Source organism: Rhinolophus hipposideros (assembly GCF_964194185.1).
Source record: "Rhinolophus hipposideros genome assembly, chromosome: 20".
NCBI lineage: Eukaryota > Metazoa > Chordata > Mammalia > Chiroptera > Rhinolophidae > Rhinolophus > Rhinolophus hipposideros.
The window spans coordinates 6,821,828-6,848,154 of NC_138066.1; the positions used below are offsets into that span (position 1 = coordinate 6,821,828).

Genomic DNA, 26,327 nt, shown 5'->3' on the forward strand with positions numbered 1-26,327 from the left:
CCAGTTTCTTATGTGACCTCATCCACCCTCTGGTGCATTTTGACTTTTTGAGTGGAGGGAGCTATGTTCCATCTTTACTCACAGAATAGGGACGTGGCCTTTCGGTAGCTTTTCTCTTGGGGTCTCTCTAAGGTTTTCTGAGATGTCTCAATAGAGCCGTCTAGAGCAGTTTTTCCTACTAGTCCTGAGAAACGCTCTGAGAAGCAAATAAGCTTTACCAAATAAGCTTGGGAAATGATGCTACCACACCCCGGATTTGAAGCTGAACACAAAGGAGAAGTCCTAGCAGTAAAGAAAGCAGTTTAACTTCATTTAACCTGGTATTGCCAAACTTTACTTGCCAACAAGACCCTTTTCTTTGCAATCTATTCATTTCCCACTGCATAAGTGTCTTATGGAACGTGCTTTGGGAAATGCTGATCCAGAGTAATTCACAGATTCCTCGCCTGTGTCCAAGTGACTCTGAGCCCCTTCGGCTATGAATAGAGTTTGGTTTATTTTCCATGAAATGTATTTAAAGGTAAGGATGTGCCTCTTCAGTTCTGTTAGAGGCTGATTAGAGGCATGATGAGTAACAGAACTAAGGGAAACAATGGGGACCTCCTTGTCCCCCGTAACTGAGTGTTTATGGCAGTGAGTGGGAGCAGGGACAGAACCTTTTTTCCCACATACCATAAAACCAACCTTTTAAAAATGTACAATTCAATGTTTTTTAATGTATAATCATCACTTTCTAATTCCAGAACATTTTCACCACCCCCAAAAGAAGCTGTAACCATTAGCAGTCACCATTAGCAGTGGGGTATTGACATTTTTAATTATTATGGTTGAATTCTCTGTGTGAATGGCATGTTTTTTAATCTGCTTACTTTCAGCCTATTTGTGTCTTTAAATCTAAAGTGTGTTTCTTGTAGAGCATATAGTTGGATCATTTGGAAAAATCCATTCCGCCATTCTTTGCCTTTTAATTTTAGTGTTTAATCCATTTACATTAATGTAATTGCTGATAAGGTAAGACATCTACCATTTTACTATTTGTTTTCTGTCTTATGTCTTATTTGCTCTGTTCCTCCATCACTGCTTTCTTTGGTGTTAAACAGATATACAGTAGTATATTATTTTAATTCCCTTGTTATTTCTTTCACTATGTTTTAAAAATTATTTTCTTAGTGGTTTATAAATTAACATCTTAATTTATAAAAATCTGTTTCAGATTAACACCAACTTGATTTCAGTAGCATACAAAAAACTTTACTCCTATATAGTTCCATTCCTTCCCCTTCCTCTGTTTAAGAACTTGTAATTTTTTCATCATACAAATGCCATCTATTACATTTTATGCCTGTCAACTCAGACATATAATTATAGCTTTAGGCAGCTGTCTTTTAAAACAGGAGAAAAATAGAAGTTATATTGTAAAAAAATTCATTTGTATTGGCTTTTACATTTACATATGTAATTACCTAATTACCTTTACTGGTACTCTATTTCTTCAATGTGAACATGAGTTACTCTCTAGTGTCCTGTCATTTCATCCTGAAGGACTTTTAGTGTTTTTTGTGGGGCTGGTCTGCTAGTAAGGAATTCTCTCTGTCTCTTTTTTTAAAATTTGGAATGTCTTCCTTTCTCCTTTATTTTTGAAAGATAGTTTTGCTGGATATAGAGTTCTTGGCTGGAGGTCTTTATCTTTCAGCAATTCGTACAATTCCACTGCCTCTGGCCTTCATGGTTTCTTATGAGAAATCAGCTGTTACTGTCATCAAAGATCCTTTGTAAGTGATGAATTGCTTTTCTCTTGCTGCTTTCAAGATTCTCTTTTTGTTTTTATCTTTTCACCATTTGATTATAACATGTCTAGGTACGGATTTCTAAATTTATTCTATTTGGATTTTGTGGAGCTTCATGGATGTGTAATGTTTTTCATCAAATTTGGAAAGTGTTGGCCATTATTTCTTCAAATAGTCTTTCTCTTTCTCGTCTCCTTCTGGTACTCCCTCTGGGCATATGTTGGTATGCTTGATGGTGTTTCCTCAGGTTTCTAACCTGTTCACTTACCTTCATTCTTTTTTCTTTCTGTTTCTCAGATTGGGTAAACTCAATTGATGTATTTCCAGGTTTAGGGATTCTTGCCTACTCAAATCTACTGTTGAATTCCTCTACTGAATTTTATTTTAGGTGCTATATTTTTCAACTCCAGATTTAATATTTAAAAAAAAATTCCATCTCCTTATTAATATTCTCTATTCAGTGATACATTGCTCACATACTTCCCTTTCGTTATTTAGACCTGGTTTCCTTTAGTTCTTTGAATATATTTAAACTAACTGATTGAAAGTCTTTTTCTAGTATGCCCACCTTCATACTTCCTCAGGGACCATTTCTGTTGACTGCTTTTTTCCCCATGTGTATGGGCCATTCCTTTTTGTTTCTTTGCATGTCTCATAATTTTTTTGTTGAAAACTGAACATTAAAAAAAATAAAATATGGCAACTCTGGTAATCAGATCTTCTCCCTCTATAGGGTTTGTTGTCTTTCAGTCACTTTTGTGAACTGATTCTCTAAAGTCTGTATTCTTTGTCATGTGTGGCCACTGAAGTGTCCTGCTCAGCTACCTTAGTGAGCAGCAAATAATTGGACAGAGATTTTTAAAATGCCTGGAACAATAAGTCTCACAGTCTGTGCTCAGAGGCTGTGTGTGTGTTGGGGGCATGCCTTCAATGTTCAGCCAGACAATTTAAAACTCTGCTTTAGCCTTCACTTCCTGCTTTCACAGAGTCTCAAGGTTAGCTAGAGGTGAGAGCTTATGGCCTTCTCAGGTCTTTCTTGAGTGCGTGCGTTAGCTCTGCACATGGGCATAGCCTTCTAGTTTTCCAACGACACGTTGGAGGTTTACCAAGTCCCTATGAACGTCTTATTTTCTGGTTTCTCCTTGTAAGCTTTTTGGCTATCCTTTGATTTGCTCCACTGTTACCTACTGCCTCCGGCAAGCTTCAATGTTAAACAGCTGTCTTTGATTATTTTCAGTAAATGCGCTTGGAGAAAGGCTGTTGCCCTGGGTAAGCTCTAACTCAGGTCAAATAAAGACAGGCTTGTGAGTGGGGTCTTCTATGAAACCACTAGACAGGGAAAATAATGACAGTTTTCTGGGAATGGGGCTTTGGAAGCACTACAACTCCATTTTGCCCCCCTCCAGTGGCTGCTAGGCTGCTGTTTTCACTGTGACTGTGGCTTGTTGGTTGTCAAGACTACCGCAGAGTTTAGGTGGGAATAGGACAAGTTAAAAGGCACAAAGTTTGCTCTTCTTACTGAGATTCAGCCAGTCCAGACACTCACTTACTGAGATTCAGTAATCCAAACACTCCTTGGATTACTGAAAGCCTTTGGTTAATTTCCAGAACACTGAAAAAGTTGATTTTGATATTTTTTGGCCAGTGTTCTTATTGTTTCATGGAGGAGAGGACTTTTGGACATCCTTACTCTTTCATTTTTGATGAACTCTTTCTGGGATAGATCCTGTGAGAACAAGAGCTTTCGGCAGGTATTACTTTTTGGAAAGTTTTTATTATTATTACTTAGAAACAAGGTAATGAAAAACTGGAGGTAGATGATTGGAATCAATATCTTTTCCTCCCCCCCGCCACCCTAAGCGCCATTGCTCTTCCTTTTGCACTTCTTTCTTACTTTTTTTTTAAACTTCTCATTTTGGCGTTTTTGGTATCCTAGTTCTGGCTCTCCCTGCACCAACCTACCCCTAATACAATCCATGTGTGATCTCCACTGACAAAACCTTGTACAAATGTTCAGGTAGAGAGAGAGAAGTCAGCTTCCTTCTCAAGGATCAGGCTGTTCAAACATTGTTCCACTTTACCATCCTTTCTGTTGGCTCTCAATTGGTTTCCTAGGGCCGCCGAAACAAATGAGCACAAATTTGGTGGCTTAATACAACAGAAATGTATTCTTTCAAGTTCTGAAAGCCAGAAGTCTTAAATCAAGGTATAGGCAGGGTTGGCTTCTCCTGGAGGCTCCGAGGCAGAAACTGTCTCAGGCCTCTTCCTAGCTTCTGGTGGTTGCTGGCAATCCTTGGCATTCCTTGGTTTGTAGCAGACACATCACTCTACTCTCCACCTCTGTCTTCACAGGACATTCTCTTCTGTGTCTCCAATATGACCTTCTTATAAGGATGCCAATCATTAGATGTAGGACCTGCTCTACTCTACTATGACCCTATTTCCAAATAAGATCCCATTCTAAGGTTCTGGGTGGACATGAATTTTGGAAGGACACTCTTCAACTCAGTACAGCTTTACATGTTTATTTACATGGCCTTCTAGGATCTTCTAAGTCTTCTAACAGTTTTCCCCCATTAGCTTGATACTGCCTCTAAGAATAATCTAGTGTCACTTGCCAATAAGATGTTTGAATAAGTGCTCCTTCCGGCTCATGTGTACAACAAATGTAAATTTGTTCTAGAGTTATCCATCCTTGTTCATGTCACTTATCCTAGTCATCTGTGCTCGTTTGCCAATTTCCTAACCATGATAAACAGTTCCAGTCTTATGGTGACTCCAATTTTTATTAGCTTTCAGTGAGGAATCCTTTCAAAAATGTCGTATCTACTGGCTCCCCTTTGCTGACAGGGGACGATGCAAAAGGTAAAGGGATTTCTGACATCCTAGAGTTCATGAATGAGGGAAGTGGACCAGGGAGGTGAAATGCTATCCCCAGGTCACACAGCAGCAGGGATTGCTGACTCCAACACTTTTTGACCACTCCCTATGTGCCAGGTGCTAGTCTAAGTGTCTTGCTTATAAACTCATATAATTTTCATAGCAACTCCATTTTCCCATTTAACACTTGAGTAATTTAAGATTTGGAGAGGTAGAACTACATTCCAAAGGCACAGAGTTAATTAATGGTGGTGCTGGCAATCAGATCCTACCCGTCTGGTTCCAGAGCTCCTGCTTTGAACCACTCTATTCACTCTGCAAAGCCTGTGCTCTCTGCACCATCCCAGGTTGCATACAAATTGCTTGCCAACCTCAAGGGAAGGTCAAAAGATTCAGGGGCATCCCTTTCAGTGACCATACTCTATGGGAGATATCCTCCAAAGGATGTCCCTCAGCTCATCCCAGGATTTACCTGTGTATCCCAGCGAGCACCTTCTATGAAGAGGCCGTAGATGTAGGCTCCTTCCCGAGGAGGGCTTCTGAATTCCTCTCTGTTCTTCTTTGTGACATCACACTGCAGGGCCATCTGGTCCAGAGGCCACTCATTCTTGCGGGCCATGGACTGCATTATGGCGGTGAGGAAGGACTGGGGGTTGAAGAAGCCTGTCAGCCACACGGTGGAGGGCATCGCGAAGTCGCCTACCCAGGCTTCCAACTCCTTGATTCGGAGTTGGAGGTCCGCAAACCAGACTGCCAGGCCTGCTGTGGAAGGGTAGGCTCGCCTGGCCCAGGGCTCTGGCACTGTGTCTAGGTACAGGGCACTCTGTACGTTCTCCATGTCGCTGGTCACAGTCAGCTCCCCCTGAAGACAAAGAGTGAGAGGGGATGGTGAAGAGGCAGCAAGTCCCTGCAAAGAGCTGGCTTTACGGACCTCTGGCCGTGGCCCTCAGGAAGACAGGAGATGGCTCCAGGGGTGGGTGACACCATGACTGTCCTGTCTAGTGCTTGATTTACAAGGGTTGTCTCATAGAGACGGGTCCTTTAAAACTCTCCCTGCTCCTCCAGTGATATCAGAATCTACACTGCTGGCAGTACTGGACTGGTCCACCTTGGACCTCAAACCAACCTGTGAGTTAGTTCCACGCTGAGTCAATCCTACCCTGAGGCTTGGGCTCCATAATTCTCCTCCAGCCTTTGTCAGAGCCCTGCAGGCTCTTAACACGCAGCTCAGAAACACAAGAAGCTAAAACCCACAGGATCTGTAGTCCCCCAACTCAAAGATTTCCTTCAGAAATCAAACTATTAGACACCTTGTCAACTTTAAGGGACCCTCTGCCAACAGCTAGATAAAATCTGTAAAGAAAGGTTTATACTGAAAATTATCTTTAAACTTTGTTAACTTTGATTATGCCAAGGATCTAGCAGTACTCTGAAGGCCCCATCTCTAATGCAGTGATTCCCACACAGGGTTTGTGTTATGGGCTGAATATTTGTGTACCCCCAAATGCATATGTTGAAATCCTAACCCCTAGGGTGAGGGCATTAGGAGGTGGGGCCTCTGGGAGGTGATTAGGTCATGAGGGTGGAGCCCTCTTGAATAGGATTGGCGACCTCATAGGAAGAGACTCCATGGAGGTCCCCTGCTCTTTCTGCCATGTGAGGACACAGCAAGAGATAGCTGTCTATCAAGCAGAAAGTGGGCTCTCGCTAGACACTGATCTGCCAGCACCTTGACCTTGTTTCCAGCCTCCAGAGCTGTGAGAAAAATAAATGTCTGTTGTTTAAGGCCCCCAGTCTGTGGTATTTTGTTATGGCAGCCTGAGCAGACTAATATACCCCAGAGAAAAGAGGTCATTGGGAGAGGTGCAGTGGACTAAACTGATGGCCTTGAAGAGCTGTAAGCCATTTGGTGGGGAGGTGCTTGAAGTCACTTTTGGGCATGTGAGGGCCTCTTTTCTATGGGAAAATGACCTGATATTCTCTCTGGCAGACTTAGCTGCTAGGCAAGTCCTTCCCCATTATTTTGGGCCTTAGATTGGATTCAGTACAGATGCTTTAAGCCAAATGTGTCTGCTCTGACACCCACTAGCCCTATGCTGTAGCTGTTTACATGCAAGTGACTTAAAATTATAAGATGAAATTTCAGCTCCTTAGTCACATGAGCTACATTTTGTGTGCTCAGTAGCCACATGTGACCTTATTAGCACAGATATGGAACATTCCTATTATCAGAGAAAGTTCTACTGGCCAGCTCTGGTCTAAATAGAAAGGCGTTGTTTTCCGTTTGGTAACGTAAACTGCAGTATGTGTGTGGTCTTGCCAGGCCTAAAAAGTCCTATATATTGCAGTCCTAATAAAACGTGTTCATGGGCATACGACTGTACAGACTTGCGTCCTGGAGGAGTCCTGTAACGTGACATAACAGAACTGGGTCAGCATTACCGGAAAAAGTGTGATGAAAATATCTCAGTCTTTTGGCCCCTCTTTTGAGGGCGGCGGCAGAGTGAGAGAAACAGAGATGAACTCAGATGGGGCAAAGTCCTTTGTTTCCCCGTTATCTCCCTGGCTGAGTCCACCCCTTACTCTGCGTGACCATGTCTCATGTGCCACTTCTGAAAACAGTGAGGTCATGTGAACCTCTACTTCTCTGAGTTTCGCTGTGATCAGAGGAATGATGTGCTTAAAATATATGCAATATAGAGGATATTTAGGGCAGTGAAACTAGTCTCTAAAACACTGTAATGGTGGATACATGTCATTATACATGTCATTATATTTGCCCAAATCCACAGAATGTACACCACCAAGAGTGAACCCTAATGTACACTACGGACCTTGGGTCATTATGATGAGTCGATGTAAGCTCATTAGTTGTAACAACGGACCACTCTGTTGGGGACACTGATAGTGGGGGCGGCTGTGTGTGGAGGGGGCAGTGTGTATATCGGAACTCTGCACCTCCTGCTCAATTTTGCTGTGAATCTAAAAATGCTCTAAAAAGTAAAATCTAACACTGTGTTTCCCCAAAAATAAGACCTAGCCTGACAATCAGCTTTAATGCGTCTTTTGGAGAAAAAAATAATTAAGACCTGGTCTTATTTTACTATAATATAGGACCGGGTCTTATATTAATTTTTGCTCCAAAAGACGCATTAGAGACGATTGTCAGGCTAGGTCTTATTTTTGGAGAAACATGGCAATAAAAAAAATATATGCAATACTCAATTTTCAACACCCTTCAGAAATCTAAAATCATTTTGATAGCAGAGGAACATAAAATGTGTAACTTGGCTTTCTTAAAAACTTCACACAGCTGCTTGTAATAGGATTATAATTTATTCTGACAATGATTTTGCATTGACTAATTGAATGTGCAAGTGATGAGGCCTTAAAGAATATACTATCTCTTAGGTTTTGCCAGTTTGAGAGTGAAGCACGAACGATTTAGGAAAAGAAGGAATCATGAGACTTGTACTTAGGTGTCTGAACTGAGATATTCTCATGACATGGAGCAGAAGTAGAAGTGACTCGTTTTCAGAGGAGGGGCAGAGAAGAAACAAGCGCAGTTCTCTCTTCCAAAGACTTAAAAACTTGCACTCATCTGAACTCTGCTATCATGTCCTTGCACCTTCCTTTTCCCATGAAGATATTTCCATCTCTTTATTCTACCAACTTATGTCCATGTCTTTATTCTACCAACTTGCCTTAATACTGTGCTTCACAAACTTGAGTCACCACAAGAATTACCTGGCTGCTGGTTAAAAATAGAGGTTTACAGAACGCGGCTCCGGAGGTTGGTAGGGCTGGAGGGTGGAGAGGGGAATGTGTATTGTGATAAAACCCCCAGGAAGTCTGATGACCAGGCTAATTTGGGCACATGTACTAATGAGACTGGATTTTCATGACAGCATTTGTAAATGGAGATTGCTCTATCTGTCCTCCAGCTTATAGAGGGACCAGGAGAAAAAGGCAATAAATATACAGTTGTTCTTACAGCTTCTGGGTCATTGTTCTGTCAACACCAGTTACCATATCACTATTACTCACCTGAGTGGACTCTGCTCTGGCCAAAGTCTGTTAAATCTTAGAACAGGCTTGGGGCCCATCTGCAGGGAGGCTCTGGAACACTCTTCTGTGTCACTCCCTGCCGTAATCCCACCTTCCTCCAAAGCCCCCTTGATGTCACTTCTTCTCTGAGGCCTTCCCTGATCCTCCACACTTGTTTTTCCTTTTCTTCTCCCACATCGCTCTATGCGACATTTAATTAATTCTGCATTGTATTATAATCAGTTGTGTGCTTGTTTTTCCAAGATTGTCGTTCTGCGGAGGGAGGCTCCCCTTTCAGTCTCCTTTGCGTCCTCTGGGATGGAGGGCCGAGATTTGCCCAAAGAGCTCATCAATCCACACTGCTTGCATAGGCTGAAAGGAAAGAAAAGGTCCTCCCTGCCCCCTTCATCTCTGCCCTGGCACGCTCTGTGATTCCTGACACCCAACCGCAGCAGAGGCTCTCAGAAGAAAAATGAGTGAATGAATCAGAAGTCGAATGGGTAAATAGGCTGCGTCAAATTGCATGGATTCAATAAGCTAAGATTGCAACAAACGTACTCAGGGTAATTACGGATATACCTGCGTGCCACAGTGATGGAGCTGCATAATGTGACAGGTAACGTCCTTGTTTACGTTCCAGATTGTTCTGTGAAATTTTTGCCTTCATTTGATTACAGACTGTGCATAATTTGGAAACATTACCAAACACTGTTGATCCTCAACATCCCTTCCCGTCTCACCTTTCTCTTATTTCCCTCCATGCATACTGGGGGGGAAAGATAAATTAACAGATTAAAAAAAAACCTCCACTAACCTCGATGTTGCAGCCTATTTCCTAGTTTCTATGTGACCACATGAAAAGAAACTCACAGTTGTTTTTCCGATGTACATGTGACCATGGTTGTGTGACTCCAAGAGCCAGACACGGAGGTGGCAGCACCCCACAGCCCGACCCACAGGGCTTGGCTGTGCTTTCACTGTCGGCTACAAAATGGAGTTCTCACTTTGCCTCTGTCTGGGCTACAATTCTTTTAATAAATGTGGGGATGTAAACCAACAATACTCACCTTCCTTGGCTCCGAAAAGGTAGCTGGCCTTTCCATGATAAGGTGAACCATCAAAAGAACTCATATCTACTAGGCTCCGTGCGAGGCACTGGACATAATCATCTTATGGCGAATACAGTTAACTTGTTTAAATAATTAATTGTAGAAATAGAGTTTTTCATTGTTCATGAGAAACCTCAGAGCCTGTGCAACTTTGGGTCTTTCAGATCTTTCACACAATCTTTAGGTTGTAAATGATTCCAATTCTTTCCTTTCCCCTGATGGGGTGATAGATAATAATACTATCAGCTAATCCTTTTGGTTACTTACCATGTGCTGTGCATTGTTCTGAACACTCCATGGAAATCCATTTATTTAATCTTTCCAAAAGCCCCATGAAGTAGGACCATGATCCCTGTTTCACAGGTGAAGAAGCTGAGACACAGTGAGATTGAAGTCACTTTGAGGCCACACAGTGAGGAAATGCAAGGGCTTAGAGCTGAGCCCAGGGAGTCGAGAACCTGGTCTGTTATCCAGCACACGTTTTTGCCTCCCACGAAAGCAATTTTACCTGTGTTAGTAGAATACACCCGGGAGTCAAGACTTCTCCCTGGGGACAGTCACTCAGAGCATACTGTGACAATTAAGTTCGCGAACTTGTTCCAAAGATGTTGCTAACCTTTTTGATATCAGAGGCATTATTCATTATGAATTCATTCCAAATGGACCAACAGTTAACCAAGTTTATATTTGGAATTCCTGAAAAGGCTGCATGAAAATGTTAGACGACCTGAACTTTTCACCAACAATTCATGGCTCTCGCATCACGACAATGCACCAGCTCCCACGGCACTGTCTGTGAGGGAGTTTTTAGCCAGTAAACAAATAACCATATTGGAACACCCTCCCTACTCACCTGATCTGGCCTCCAATGACTTCTTTCTTTACCCAAAGATAAAGGAAATATTGAAAGGAAGACATTTTGATGACATTGGGATATTATGGGTAATATGACGACAGCTCTGATGGTCATTTCAGAAAAAGAGTTCCAATATTGCTTTGAAGGATGGACTAGGCTCTGGTGTCAGTGCATAGCTTCTCAAGGGGAGTACTTTGAAGGTGACCATAGTGATATTCAGCAATCAGGTAAGTAGCACTTTTTCTAGGATGAATTCACGAACTTAACTGTCCATGTCGTAGTCTCCCGGGCAACTGGCATACGTCATTCTGATGTCAGCACAGCTTCAGGTTTCTCCACCTCGTGTCTTACCCTCACTTCAGCGTGAACAGACTGGTTTCTGGGAGTGATCCCTTCCTGGGCATTCAGATTGCTGTAGCAGCAGGCTCTCCGGGTCCCAGGTTTCCTGGTGTCACTTTCTCCCCAAGGGGGCCCAATGCTCGTCCTACCCAAGACCACACCCACCTTCAAGCCGAGGTCCAGTTCCCTCAGTGAGCGCTGCATCTCCCTGGTGAGGACGTTCATGCGCTCGCACTCCTGGAAGGCCACGACCGTGTAGGGGGTGCGCTCCTCCACTCTGGCCATCAGCTCTGGGAGGTTAAACTCGTCTGTCACCCGCTCCAGTATTTCTTCCAGGAGGGCTCTGACCTGCCCCACAAGAGGAAACACAGGGTTTAGAGGGACTCTCATCTCCAGAAGGACTCCATTCTCCTGTGATATTGCACTAACGGTGCCAGTCACCCGTCTCCTGGCCATATTCTTGCCTGCTTGCTTAGGTCAACTGGTTCCGGGGTTGAAGACCAGCCACAGGATGGCCTCTCCATAGGCTGTGACTTGTGCAACATGCTTAAAAAGATGAGCACAGATGCCTTTCCAAGAATTGGGAGTTGGAGAAACCCAGAGACTGACCCACCTATCTGTGAATATCCAACTAGAAAGGCATAGAATAGACTTGGGCCCAGGGTGTTCCTTCTGGGCCCCATGAAGCTGCAGTGATGAATATAAATCCATTCCATTCTGAGTTTCCATGAGGCTGCACTGGGGTTTCTGTCCTTGGGTCCTGGAAAAAGCGTCTCCATCTATCATGTAAACCTCCTCTCCCACCCCATGATTCCTTTTGCCACACAAACTGTCAGCTAATTAGACCAGTGGAACTAGTACAGCCAGGATCTCTGTCCTGGAAAATAGGAATTGAAGCACCGAGATACTGAGTTATTTTGGGGCAAGCACTTGGGAGGCTGAGTCTGCCATTTTGAAGTAAATGAGTAAGCCCAGAAAGTTTGTCAGAAGAGAAATAAAAACAAAACAAGTATGGATATAACAGAACACATGGCCAGCAGAAAAGGATGCAGGGTAGGAGGGAGGGAGGGAGCCAGCAAGAGAGAGAGATAGCCTTCCTGGATCCTGAGAGCTGAGCTCCAGACACAAGGGGTAGATGTCTATTGCTTTTGTCTGTTCCTTGTCTCTCTCCTCTTCCTCTTAAGAGGTCCCTCTCTCCTTGATGAAACGACCTCGTCCCCATTGTTTGGGGGTAGAGTCATGGGGCCCAGCCCTCCTGTGACCCAAGTAGGCCAACCTGATTATCTGTTCCAGGAGCATAAAAATTTGAATCTCAAGCCTGGGATTCAGGGACAGAAAGTGGCTGGAGCCACTGACAGGACGGAAGTGCCCTGAAAAGACTGTCCTCTTTTCTTTCTCCCTGGGCTCCAGGGCCATTGTGGTTCTATCCTTTCTTAGGTTGATTCCTTTGATATAGTGTGCTATTTCTTGCCTATTTCAGCTGCATTGGTCTCTGTTGTTTGCCACCAAAGAACTCTGACTGAGTTAATACAGTTCGGTTATTTATGCATTACCCACGTGAATTTTAGCAAGACATTTAGGCCTCAATTTTCTGCATCTATAAAAATTTCAAAGAGCACCTTCCTCCCCCTGCCCCTCCCCCCCAACTCCCAGGGCTGATGGGAAGATCAAATCCAATGAGTTGATGAATGTGGCAGCATCTGAAAGCTATGAAAAAGTATATAAATGTAAAGGATTATTGATATTCACTTTACCTTGTATTGTTAACATACAATACATTCTCTAGGAAAAGAGCTGATGTTAGAAAAAAGAAAGTAGAACACTTCACCCTGTCACAAATGGGTCTCTGCTGCTGTCACAGCAAAAACTGGAATGGAATTTTAATGGTACCTGAAGGCTGCTGCTAGGGTAAAAGACAAATGGCTAAAATTATATCATATTTCTGTCTCTGGAGCGGAATTTGCAGGAACAGCCCTGTAACAGTGAGCTACCATTTGGACATTATTCACAAAGAGATGAAAAGATAGTTTAGAGGCATCATTCCAAAATACATTGAACACAGGAAAACAGTTCTATTCTGTCACTGGTCAGGCCTTGGAGAATTCTGAGACCAGCCTGAGGCCAGAGAGAAGACTGTTTGGGATGAGAGCAGATCCACAGACATAGACAGACAGGTTCCCTCTTTTGCTCAGAGGAGCCCAAAAGCCCCTTCCGATGGGAGGAGTAGGTCCCAAGAGATGTGGTCTAATTTATTTCCACAGGCAAACACCTCTGCCATTTTTCCTTTTAGGGAAAGTAATAAATGCTTACCATAAACACGTAAACATTACAGGTCCATATGATATTAGAATCAAAATCCTCCCACAAATTTTCCTCTTCCCTCAAAGGGGAAAAAAACCCAAATAACTGCTAATTTTTCAGTTTATAATTCCTACAAGTATTCTTCAATGCATATAACTCCATCCCTCCCTCCCTCCCACATTTATCATGTCTGTGATATCTTCCTTCCTGTTTCTTTTCTTCCCTCCCTCCCTTTCCCATCCCTCCACTCCTCTTTCTATCACTAATGGAATCATTCTACACATAACTTTTCCAGCTTGCTTTTTTCACCCTGTGATAAATCTTGGACACATTCCCTTGTTAGTACATACAGATTTTCCTTTTCCTTTTTTTTTTTTTAAACAGTATGCATTATTTCACTGTTTGGCATACCTTAATTTATTCCTCATTGATGTATATTTGGTCTGTTTATCATCTCTACTACTAAAAGCAATCCTGCAATCAATCAATAAAAATATATCATAAAATCTGTGCACTTTTGAGTGTTTCCACTAGTTGAATTGCTGTAGAATTATGAGTAAAAAATATGAACATTTTAAATTTTAGTAGCTAGGTCAAATTGTCCTGTAATTTAAACCTACCAGCAGAGATGAAAGTGCCTGTTTTCTTAGGCCCTCACGACTATATTATGACATTTAAAAATCTTTACCATTAGGTGAAAAATGATATTTCACTTAACTTCATTTAGTTATGAGTGACATTGACAATATTTTTATTAACCATTTGTATTATGATGTGAATTTATCTAGTGTTCTTCTTTTCCCTCCTCTCTTCCTCTCTCTCCTTTTTCCATATGTAAGAACTCTTTGTATATTAGCAAAATCTGCCCATTTCCTGGTATCTGTGGTGAAGTGATCATAGTTTATTCATTTCTGAGATACACACACACACACACACACACACACACACACACACACACACACACAATTCCTTGAATTAGTTGGAAGAAAGGGATAGGAAGTTTCGAGACCTAGAAGCTTCTTTGAATGTCATCTGAAGAATCCTAAATCTGTTACTTTTACAGTTCCAGCTTTTTTCATTTTTAGAGCTAGGAACATTTTTCATTCTATGTGGTTTAGTTTCTAGGTAATGTAAAATTTCTTCTCTTCCTTTTGTTGTCAAATTATATCTTCTGTATCAAATGGTGAAACAGTCTGAATAGTGCGATTTAGGGCACCTTTCTAAAAGTATGCTCAACCGGCCTCAAAATTGCTAGGGTGCAAATTCCTGGACCTAACCCCAGACTTCAGAATCAGAATTTCAAGCTTCTTAGGTCATTTAGAGGTATATTAAAATTTAAGAACTACTATTTTAATGACACCAGTCCATAACTTAAACAAAATTCCTTTAGTATCAGTTTGTTTTCTAAAATCAGTCCCTGGAGTCTAAAAGTTTGGTCACTCCCTGGGTTTCTTAATCTTTAGTCTTCTAAGTAGGTTCTCTTGTCAGCCCAGTAGAATCTCTAATTACAGGAATGCGGGCAGTACTGTGGAGTGAAGGTGGGGTGAAGAAGGTATCTCTCAGAGGATAAATTAGCCTGTCTTAGGAAAAGCTTCACTGAGAAGTTTCATTTCAACGTCCCACTCCTTTTCTACCCTCTGTTGCGTCCACACCAGGGACAGGACCCTTGCATTGCCTTTGGTTGTCCCCAAACCCAAACTCATCCTAGTCTTGCCATTTGGTTGTCCCCAAACCCAAACTCACCCCATAATTACTCGCCATTTCCTGAAACTTCAGGAAGTCTTATGCTTAGTAACACTAAACTGTGTGTTAGTCTGATTGAATGTCATCCACACAAAGGGATTGAATGTCATCCACACAAAGGGAAGGCATTTTTGTCTTAGAGGATGAGTGAATTCAAGTGAGTATCTAGTTAGTGGCATGAGGGTGGAGGTGTTTACTAGCAGCTTCCCACTCATCATTACTCAGTTTGCCAAAGAATCACAAAGTCAGTTTCAAGCTTCCCAAACCACCATTGTTCAACCCTGACCTTTCTTCACTTTGGCAGACAAACTGAATAAAAATGGACTTTGGGTGAACAAGCAAAGCAAACTGCCCAACCCAATGGCAGGGACTTCCTATGATATAACCAGATGGCCAGCGTGGTGACATGATGGGGAGGGGCTCCTGGAGTTGAAGGGCAGGCATGTCCAGGCTGGATGGGTGGGCACGTGAGAGGAAGGTATGCACAGTGTGGTCTGTGCTATGAACTGGCAATAAGACCTGTGGGAGAGGACTCTCCATCTGCAATCCTCAGCTCCCCAGAGGGATCCCAAGCAATGCCCTCCATATACCTTTTCCTCTCTTGTGGGTCCTGCTCCATCTCCAGCTTGGCTGTCCCGGGGCTGTAGCTCCAGCACCGTGCGAAAGAGTTTTTCTGAGGTCTGGGTCAGGAAGCCAATCTCGGCGTTGGGGTGGAGGCCATAGAGATATGGTGACTCTGGGGGCAGCTCGGCATCAACGTACTGAAAGGCAAGGGCAAGCTCACTTAAAAACAAACCAAGACGTATTTCCCATCTCCCATTCTGATTCGTACTCCACAGTATTCCTTTGGCCCTCTAGCTGAATGCTGTTCACCACCACTGGCTGATACCAGTGTGCTCACCACCTGTTTACACCACCTTCCTTCCACACCAGCCATTTATGAATGCTGGGCCAGTTTTCCAGAACTTCCACATTCATGAGGTCATTCTCTGTTTCTGGAAGCAGAGAGGACTTTTCCATCTCCAGTCTCACCCCCTCCCACTGCTCCCCAATATACACACCTGTCCCTCCACACACAAGAAGGTCTCAGAGTTCTCAGAAATACTAAACCCTACCGGGTATTTTTATTCCAATTCTTCTAGGAGCTCTGATCTCTTCCCCTGAAACTCCTTTCCTCTCCCTCTGTTTAGCTCAATCAGGAATGACAAACCTAAGTGCAAACATGGCACCCCGTATGCACAACAACTGTGTGAACTGGGAGTAGGACTTGGTGACCTCTGCTTTGAACTGGAGAGTTCTTGCCTCTGATGAGAAGTATTCAGATTTTAAACAGTGTGTCAGCCAAATAGCCCGTCTCTGTGATCAGTTGTGGTGGGCCACAGTCTGCCCTCCCTAAAAACTCCTCCTCAGCGTTGAAGGCTCCCTTCCTTCTCCAAATATTCTGATTACTCTTTCACAATTCTTTCTATGACAGTGAAAAAATATCCCTCAAGTTTAGCTTCTAATCTGACTTGGGTGATTTCTTGGTGTTAGTCCCATCTAGTCTAAGGAAAATATTCATTGCTCATTCCTTAAAGGGCAACTTGTGTGTTTATTTTTGTATTTCTTCCAGCAGCCAGCATACGGCTGGACTTCTTGGTAGGTTCTCTGTGACCATCTAATAACTGACAGATTAAAGGGAGGGATGACAAGAAGGAAAACCTATCTCTGTCATTTGGAAGTGTGCAGACCACTCTGTCCTTCATGACTCCAGCCTCGTGGCAAATTGCTCCACGGACACTAGGGCATGCTCGTGCCCAATTTTCTTGGCTTAAAGCCCTGAAGCCTTGGGTCAAGCAGATTTTAAAAAAATTCCTCATATTTTTTTTAGGGTGTTATTGTTTTTAATTTATTCTCATAGGTCCAGTTTTTCTGGATCAAATGGCTTTTTTTAAACAGGAAGAAATAACCAAATTTATCACTAACGTACATATGGGGGCGGGGTTCCATAAGAATGTGGGACCCGAGGAGAAACCCAGCAGTTGAGGCTTATATGCCATCCTGAGCTAAAGAAAAGGGGTGGGGCGGGTGTTGTGGTGTGGGACTTCAAAGGGGAGGAAGGCAGTTCACATGAAAGCAAGTGTTTGGTAAATAAATGTTTGCTGGGCCATCTTCACATTGGGACACAGAGAGGGCTTTGATCTAATAGGCCTTGCTAGGTTCCTCCTTGTCTATCACTCCTAGTTCCTATTAAATTGCAGTTATCTATGATGATGGCTCCCTTCCTGCAGCAGGTCCTTTATCTAAATTCTTAAGATTTATATTAAAAATATAGCTAACATACGATATTATGTTAATTTCAGGTGTACACCATAATTATTCAACATTTGTATACCTAAAAAATGATCACTATGGAGAGTCCAGCAACCATCTGACACCGTACCATTTTATCACAATATTATTCACTATATTCCTCATGCTGTACATTACATCCCATGACTTACTCGTTTTATGCCTAAGAATTTGGACCTTTTATTCCCCTTCACCTTTTCCCCCCTTTTTAATTTCTCAATTACAGTTGACATTCAATATTATTTTATATTAATTTCAGGTGTACATTATAGTAGTGAGACATTTATATAATTTAAGAAGCGATGCCCCTAACTAGTCTAGTACCCACCTGGCACTATACATAGTTATAACCATATCATTGACAACATTCCCCACGCTTTACTTTACATCCCCCTGACTATTTTATAACTACCAATTTGTACTTCTTAATCCTTTCACTTCTTTTACACTGCCCGCCAACCCTCTCCCATGTAACAACCTGATGAATCTAGTACCCACCTGACACCATACATAGTTATTACAATACTGTTGACTATATTCTTATGTTATACCCTACATCCCCATGACTACTTTGTAACAACCGATTTGTACTTCTTAATCCTTTCCCTTTTTTCACTCACTGTCCCCCTCCCCCTCCCATCTGGCAACCATCAAAATGTTCTCAGTATCTATAAGTTTGTTTCTGTTTTGTTTATTTTGTTCTTTAGATTTCACATATAAGCGAAATCACATTGCATCTGTCTTTCTCTGTTTGACACTCCACTCAGCACAATACCCTCCAGGTCCATCCATGTCACAGATGGCAAGAACCCAGTCCCTTTCCTGGCTGAGCAATATTCCATTGTATATATGTACCATCTCCTCTATCCACTCATCCATCAATGAACACCCAGGCTGTCTCCACATCTTGGCCATTGCAAGCAATGCTGCAATGAACATAGGTATGCACACATCCCCTTAAGTAGAATTTTGGTTTTTTTTCGGATAAATACCCAGAAGTGAGATTACTGGGTCCTTCTTTGTCTTGTTATAGCCTTTGTTTTAAAGTCTATTTCGTCTGGCATAAGTATTGCTATCACAGCTTTTTTTCTGTTTGTTTCCGTTTTCATGAAATATCTTTTCCATCCCTTTACTTTCAGGCTGTGTGTGTCTTTCAATGTGAAGTGAATCTCTTGTAGGCAGCATATGTAAGGGTCTTGTTTTCTTATCCACTTACCCATGTGTCTTTTGATTGGAGCACTTAATCCATGTACATTTAAAGTAATTGTTGATAGATATGTACTTATTGCCTTTTTATTATTCATATTTTTTATATATTTTTTTTCAGTCTTAAAGAAGTCCTAACATTCCTTGTTATATTAGTTTGAGGGTGATAAACTCCTTTAGCTTTTTCTTGTCTGGGAAGCTCTTTATTTGTCCTTCAATTCTAAATCATAGCCTTGCTGTGTAGAGTAATCTTGGTTGTAGGTCCTTATTTTTCATCACTTTGCATATTTCATGCCAATCCCTTCTGGCCTGCAAAGTTTCTGTTGAGAAATCAGCTGACAATCTTATTAGTACTCCCTTATAAGTTACTAAGTTGCCTTTTTCTTGCTGCTTCTAGGATTCTCTTTTTGTCTTTAACCTTTGCCATTTTAATTATAATGTGTCTTGGTGTGGGCCTGTTTGGGTTCTTCTTGTTTGGGACTCTCTCTGTATTTACTGGGCTTGTATGTCTATTTCCCTCACCAGGTTAGGAAGGTTTTCAGTCATTATTTCTTCAAATATGTTCTCAATCCCTTGCTTTCTCTCTTCTCCTTCTGGTATCCCTATGAATGTTGTTATGCTTGATGTTGTCCCAGAGGTCTCTTAAACTGTCTTCACTTTTTAAATTCTTTTTTCTTTTTGCTGTTTCAATTGGGCGGTTTTTGCTGCCTGTCTTTTAAATTACTGATTCAATTCTTTGTTTCATCTTTTCTTCTGGCGATTTCTTCCAGTACATTATTCATTCCAGTTATTATATTCTTCACTTTTGACTGGTTCTTTTTTATGGTTTCTATGTCCTTTTTTATGCTTGCTATTTCTCTGTTGAAGTTCTCAATAAGTTCCTTGAGCATCCTTACAACCATTGTTTTGAACTTTGTATCTGTTAGGTTGCCTGCCTCCATTTTGTTTAGTACTTTTTCTGCAGTTTTGTCCTGTTTTTTTTATTTATTTGGGATGTACTTCTTTGTTTCCTAATTTTGGCTGCCTCTCTGTGCTTGTTTCTCTGTATTAGGTAGATCTAGTACATTTCCCTGTCTTGGTCTGGTGGCCTTATGTAGTAGGTGCCCTGTGGGGCCCTGGCACAGTCTCCCTGGTCACCTGAGCCGGGTGCTCCAGGAATGTCCTTTGTGTGGGTTATGTGTGTCCTCCTGCTATCGTTGAACCATGATTGCTACTGGCATGTCAGTAGGTGGGATTGACCCTCAGAGTGACTGGCTGTGGGTTTGGCTACATGCACAGCTTATGGGCTGTTGTGCAGGAGGCTTAACCCACTGAGTGGGGTTCTCCCCAGTGAGCGTTGGTGCCTGCTGAGATGCCCCTTGTGGGGCTAATTTGGTGGTGCTCTGCTATGATCTGCAGCCAACCTCCAAGTGTGTTGGTTCTGGGGCCTCTTGAGAAGGGCTCCGGTGCAGGCTCAGGTCACTGGCCAGGGGCTACCTGGTAGAAGCTGCAAAGTGATCTGTGGTTGTTTGCTGCCTGGCTAAATCTGGAGGTGCACGGGGGAAACCCTGAGGCCTGTTGCCACCTGCCAGCTCCCATAAGGTCCAGCTGCTGATAAAGCCCTGTGCAGTACGTGAGTTGGGTGAGGGGGGGGGTGTCTCAGGGAGTCACCAGGGTGGGATGAGTGGTGTTTACCAGGTTAATGTATTATAGACTCCGGTTTGATGCCAATGCTGAGCCTGGAGCTACTCAGCAAAAGACTCAGAGTACACTGAGGACAGTCACTGCCCACCTGTGGCCTGCAAAGCCAGATAATTATCCAAGAAAGAGTGCAATGTGGGTGGGGCTGACTGCTCGCTGAGAAAGTACCTCTGATGTTGAGTGTGTTGGGTAGGGTGGGGTCCCAGGGAATCAGCAAGGTGGAGGGAGTAAAGCTCACCAGGCCAATGAGATTTAGGTTTGGTCATAGACATGTGAGGAGAGCTAAACACAAGAAAGTTGGCATCTGCTTACCAACTGCTCGGGAGCAGGACTCCACACAGGGAAAATGGGAATTGTCCCTCCACTCCTCAAGCTGATGCCACACAATTCAGTCTATCCCTGTATGTCTCTAATGGCACCTGAGTCACTGTATCTCCACTGGAGCCCAGGGTGAGTGACTGTGAGTGAGTGAGTCTGTGTGCGGCACTTTAAGAGGGCTTCTGCATTTTCCAAAGTCTTCTGTCCCACCTGGATGGTAGGAATCTACACTGTTTTCACAGCCAGATATGGGGGCTCCTCTTCCCAGCACTGGTACTCCAGGCTGGGGAACCTGGTGTGGGGCTGGGGTCTCTCACTCGTCAGGGGGGAACCTCCATGACTGAGATATCCCTCCGAGTTCTCAACCGCCACATAGATGTTTGGGACCAGCCTGCTAAGGGTCTCTACCCCTCCTATCATTCTCAGATGGTGCTCCAGATTGATTGTTCTGTAATTTAGTTGTAATTTTAATGTGTTCATGGGAGGAGGCAGGCACTACTCTGCCATCTTGGATCTCTTTTGGATCAAATGACTATTATGACTTACCTTCTTACATTTCATGAATTAAAAAAAAATTTAAAGTTTGTAGTTAATATTTTTATGACCAGTATTTCCTTAAATTTGTTATTCAAAGTTCTTTTAGGTATGTTCAAAAGTCAAGCAATGGAAAAGTTTTTTTTTTTAAATATATCTTTCAATCTATTTTCCATGGCAGGCCAAATAGGCAAAGATGAGCACCTTAAAAATAACTGTAGTAATAGTAAAATGAAAACCCAAAGTAGTATGAAAAAGATCCATTTGAATGTTTTTCTTGGTATGTGTATGTGGGCACATGCTATGTTCATAGCAACCAACAAAGAATAAGAGGGGTGAGTGACCTGCCCAGAAGATCATGTCCTCTTTAAGACATTTAGAATCACTAACATAAACTTTAGCAAAAGTTGGCTGAGTTCTTACCTGAAATTTTGATAAAAATGGCTTTATCAATATGCTGAATGAAAACAATCAAATGAATGCCCCAGATGTTATTTATATAAAAGAGCAACAAATAGAATTATTGAACCAAACATCAAAAACAAAAAGGTCTCCAAAGGCTCAATTGTATCATGGATTCGAGGCTGGAAATACTATAGCTCTCCAACTGAACAGGGTAAACTTGGGGCTGAGAAGCACCGTTATGATAAGCTCGGCTCTTTAAGCCACGCTTCCTTGGCCCTGTGTGAGAATCCTAAGCTGTGTAGGGCAGCATTGAAGGAAGACCCAGGCCCCACGCGGGCACCATCATGCTGCCATTAAGGAGAGGGCAGACTTACCTGATGGTAACCATTGTAGTCCATGTTGCTTGGGAGTGGGAACCCTGGGGCCAGAGACAACTCTCCTTCTAGCATTTCCGGTTTAATGAATTCCTCCAGATAGGTCTTGCAGAGTCTCCTGTCCCAATCATCAGTGATATGGCCTCCATACATGATCTCTCCAAAGAGGTAACGCAAATCATCATAGGGGACCTGAGAGACAGGAAAAGAAAAAAAGATATATACACAGGCTGGTTTGACGCGCGGGCAGAGCATAAGCTACCAGACAAGCTGCTCTTTGAGACGAGGAGCAATGTTTTATTCACCTGCATATCCCCAGTGCCCAGCAGAGTCAGGCATGTGTGGGAGCTCATTACTGCTTGAAGAATTACATCAAAGGGTGAGTACAGGTAAGGTGCCAACCCTTTGCATATATGCCTTCCCTCTCTCAAGGTCATTAGCTGTGGCAAAGAAGTCCAGCTCTACCAACAAGCCCTTTAAATAGGCAAATGTCAAACGGAAGAATGTGAGGCCCAGGGTACTTTTCTAATTTTCTGCCATTAATTAGATTGATTAATTGTCTCTTTTGAAAGTCCAAAGTGAATGAAATGCAGCAGGCAAATATACTGGTGTTCAAGTCAGGGAGGGAAGCCCCTGGGAAAAGCCCTGCCAAAGTGTAGCCAAAGAAGGGATGGAGTTGGAGGGCGGGGGGTGTTTCTTGGGTCCCTGGAAGGCAGAGGGATTGCTAAGGGTGTCTGGGCCCGATATCTTTCCTCACCAAGAAGAGGAGGAAGACTTGTTGATGGTATGTTTGGCCTATGAACCAGAAGAGCTTTAGCTTTGATGGTGTGAACAGGCCCTTAAGTGAAATCACATGGATTGTTTGTGTCAGTTTTCTTTGAAATAGAGAAATCAGACAGAATGAGCAGGAATTTGGCTTCTTCAGCTTTGGCAAGACCATACCTATATGAGGAACTGAGTTTCCCATGAAAAGTTCTGTGTCCCTGGCTAACTACATTGGGAACATGTATGAGGTGAGTGTGGGGTCTCTCCTGGCCAGTCCACAGTCCCCTCCAAAGCTGTGCAGGCAGGGGTGGTCTGTGCCCTGGAACAAACACTGATGGGACTGACTCACACCAGGTGTGAGTCACAGGTTTGATTTTCTGAGCTTTTTGTGGTCCTCTGCTCGGCCTCACACCGGCCCTGGGATTGGCTCATCATCCTTCTCAGAGGTGGCCCTCCAGCCCCACCCCTGCGCTGGCTGGCACCTTTACCTTTGCATTGGCCTCCAGGAAGTTGTAGAGCACGTTCACAGAGATTGTGAGGTCCCCAGTACTGAAGGGGTAAGAGCGATTCCATCCCTGGGGCCCAAACTTTCGTCGTTCCGCCACCACTGCGTGAAAGTAACAAAGAGCAAAGAGGATGCTCTTAAACTCTGTCTCCCGGGAACACATGTCCAAGGTGTCCTGAAAGGAAAAGGGTCACGTCCAACATTAGCACAGGGCTGCTGTTCTGCAGGCCACGCCAGGGTGTGGGTTAGGGTGGCTGGGGCTGCTCTGGATAAGGTTACCTGGTTAGGGCCTGAGCGACATACAAAAGGGACTATGGATTGCATTGTAGGTAGGCATGGGCTCAGGGTTTGAGGTGACCTTGCAGAGGGTTGGCTTGTAGTTTAGAATCTCAGTTAGATTCAGGTTAGAATCAGGTTAGAATCTGAGGCTTAGATTCAGGTTAGAACTCAGTGTGGTTTACAGTTAAAGTTTGCACATATGGACATCTAATTAAGTTCTCAAGCACAGCTAAAGGAAAATGGAGCAGTGGCCACAGGAGTGTCGCACTGGTCATATTCATGTCACTTTGCGCTGGGGTGTGGATGGGGACTCCTACAGCATCATTTCTTATTTCTTCCCTTCCTGTCATGCTTTTCTTGGCCATCACAGAACCTTAGTAGGTGTAATTACTGCCTGTATGACTGAGGAATTCCTGGCTCATCAGCTGGGGAAGCTGCTTCAAGCATGTGGAGGATGGGACTCAGAGCCACAAGAAACTGAGGAGTGGCATGCCCTACACCATCCTAACTGCTCCTCCAAACCTGAGCAGGGGAGATGGGATACACACTGAGGGGGTTCTGGCTGCAGAGCATAAAGCCAGGGGAAAAGGTTTGGCTTGTGAAGAGAGGGTGAAAGAAAGGACAGATGGAAGAAAAGAGAAGCAGAACATAGTTGAGAGGGAGGCAATGGAATTGTGCTGGGTGGTAATAGTGGGGAGGGGGAAATCTGCATTTTGAAGGGATGACAGGATAAGACCCCCTGGATTCTTTGGAATTAAAAAGTTCCTCCAAGTGAGACCCTCTCTGTTTAGCAAGACATTGCAGCTGGAGCCCAAGGAAGGCACTTTCCAAGCTCACACACATCAGACTGGGTTCAGTCCTGGTGTCTCTCCTATGAACTGGTCCTTAGACTTTGCTCGCACGAGCGGGGGGACACAGGAGGCAGGACAGACTAAGCTTCTGGCAGGACTGACATTTCTCATGGAAAACCAACCCGTGAGACCATCTCCTTTTCTCTTGGCTATGTGGGGACCACCCTGGTGCCTCTGTTGGGTACCATGTTTGCCACAAAGGTATGGACGGGACAGGTCAGAGGTGATGCAAAGGACCAAGTAACTGCCTCGTGCAAGCAGACATTTATTAACGGCTTTCTGGAGAGAGCTGTTCTCTACCAACATGTAGTGTGCTTCCTTTGTTACTTCTGACACTTTGGAAAAAAATGGGTCTGGCTGAAAAATGCCTCTAAGCCCAAACAAGGAATTACATATTAAAATGCTGAAACTGGTTGACAGTGGCACATTCAAACAAAAGTCAGGGTAAAATAACCATCCCCTAACAGCACAGCCATCAGGGAAGAAGAATAAAAAGAGCTCAGCTCTATCATCTGTCCCTTAAGTGGTTAAAACAAGAGCTCTGAAGAAAGAGAGTGGATAATAGGGGGTATTAACCAGGTCTCTGATCCAGGGCACTTGTAAAAGCAGAATGGAATAATTAAACCTCTTGTGAACAATGAATATACTCATCAATCTATCCCTCTCTCTCAGAATGAGTGACTGAAGATGGCTATACATGGCCCCGAACCAACTGTTGGTAAGGACAGAATAACCTGGAAAAGCCAGCATCTCTTAGGATGTAGTTCTAGCTGCCTGAAGACCAAGACTAGACATCGGGCTTGCAGAGAGATAACCCAAGAACAAGGGTCCATGGGGAGGCTATGAAGATGAAGCCAGATATGGAGAGAGATGACAATAATCCTACCAAGGAAAATATTATGATATTCATTATTAGGAGATATAACATGTGAGGCCTCTGCTGCCCTCCTCCCTGCCTCTGTCCATGACCCTCAAGGCAGAAGAGCTGGGAATGGTCTGCTACTGTAGCCTTTAATAGAGCTCGCTAACTATATCCCAATGCCTTTTTTTTCAACCTTTATTATAAAAAATTGTTCAAATATGCTTTATATAAAGTGTACCATATTAACGATTCTGAAGTGTACAGTTCAGTGGCATTATGTGCATGCCTTCTCAGGGCAGAAATGTCTTTGCTTGGAACCACCAACAGCTGTAGATTTCAAAGTTAAGCATGTGTATCTTCCCTACATGGCATAGAAAATCTAGAAAATTTAGAAGTTTTGACTTCTGATACAGAGTACCTGAGAATTTAGTCAAGGTTTACTTAGGAAAAATAAAGAACGAAAAAAAGAATGCCCATGGACACGAGAGCAACCTACTCTTCGTCCCGCATTATACTGGGCAAGTTAAAACACTCCGAATTCTCTATTCCAGATTATGTGTGGGTTTGGAGTTGGGTTGGGAAGGTGAATGAAATAGGAGGAGACTGGACAAGCTTCACTTCTGAAATCTTTGCGGCAACTTCCTGTCCATGCTGGATTGCTTGATTCTGACATCAAGAGGGATAGCATACACAGTAAAATCTGAGACTCATAATCACCAAATGGTCTTCACTTTAAGTTAAATTAGTCCCCAGAAGGCTCCTGTTCCTGATGGTTTCTGTTGGGCTAGCTAGAATAGTTGTCCTCTTGGATGGTCTGTTACCTAGATGACCCAACTGGGATTTGCAGTGAGTTTTGTGTGGGTTCTACGAAGCTGGAGACTCACTGATGCTATCATAAAGCCTTCCCAACAGATCCTAGAACCGTCTTCTTGGACGTCGCCAAGGCTAGCGTACTGGATGGATCTGAAGGTGGCCTCCATGGCCCCCACCCTCCTGGTAGTCACACCTTTGTGCATTCCCTTTGACAGGAAAGTAGAACTCTCCCAGGAAGAAGCAACAGGAAAGGATACCTTCCTGAGAAGATGACAGAGGCCTGTCCAGCAGACTCTGCAAGTGCTACTTTATATGTGGAGTCAGCCACCCATGGGCGTGGTC

At 43.3% G+C, this 26,327-nt stretch overlaps 1 protein-coding gene across 4 annotated transcripts in view; it reads right to left on the reverse strand.

The window, feature by feature from the left end:
- Window positions 1-26,327, reverse strand: part of DNAH9 (dynein axonemal heavy chain 9) — a 319,243-nt gene that overhangs the window by 890 nt on the left and 292,026 nt on the right. For all 4 annotated transcript variants that reach the window (XM_081027600.1, XM_081027598.1, XM_081027597.1 and 1 more), the window contains 5 exons: window positions 23,164-23,355; window positions 21,911-22,102; window positions 15,653-15,823; window positions 11,184-11,366; window positions 5,140-5,529 (listed from right to left, as the gene is read on the reverse strand). In XM_081027600.1, the coding sequence (XP_080883726.1) occupies window positions 5,140-5,529; window positions 11,184-11,366; window positions 15,653-15,823; window positions 21,911-22,102; window positions 23,164-23,355 (1,128 nt within the window). The remainder of the gene's footprint in view (window positions 1-5,139; window positions 5,530-11,183; window positions 11,367-15,652; window positions 15,824-21,910; window positions 22,103-23,163; window positions 23,356-26,327) is intronic.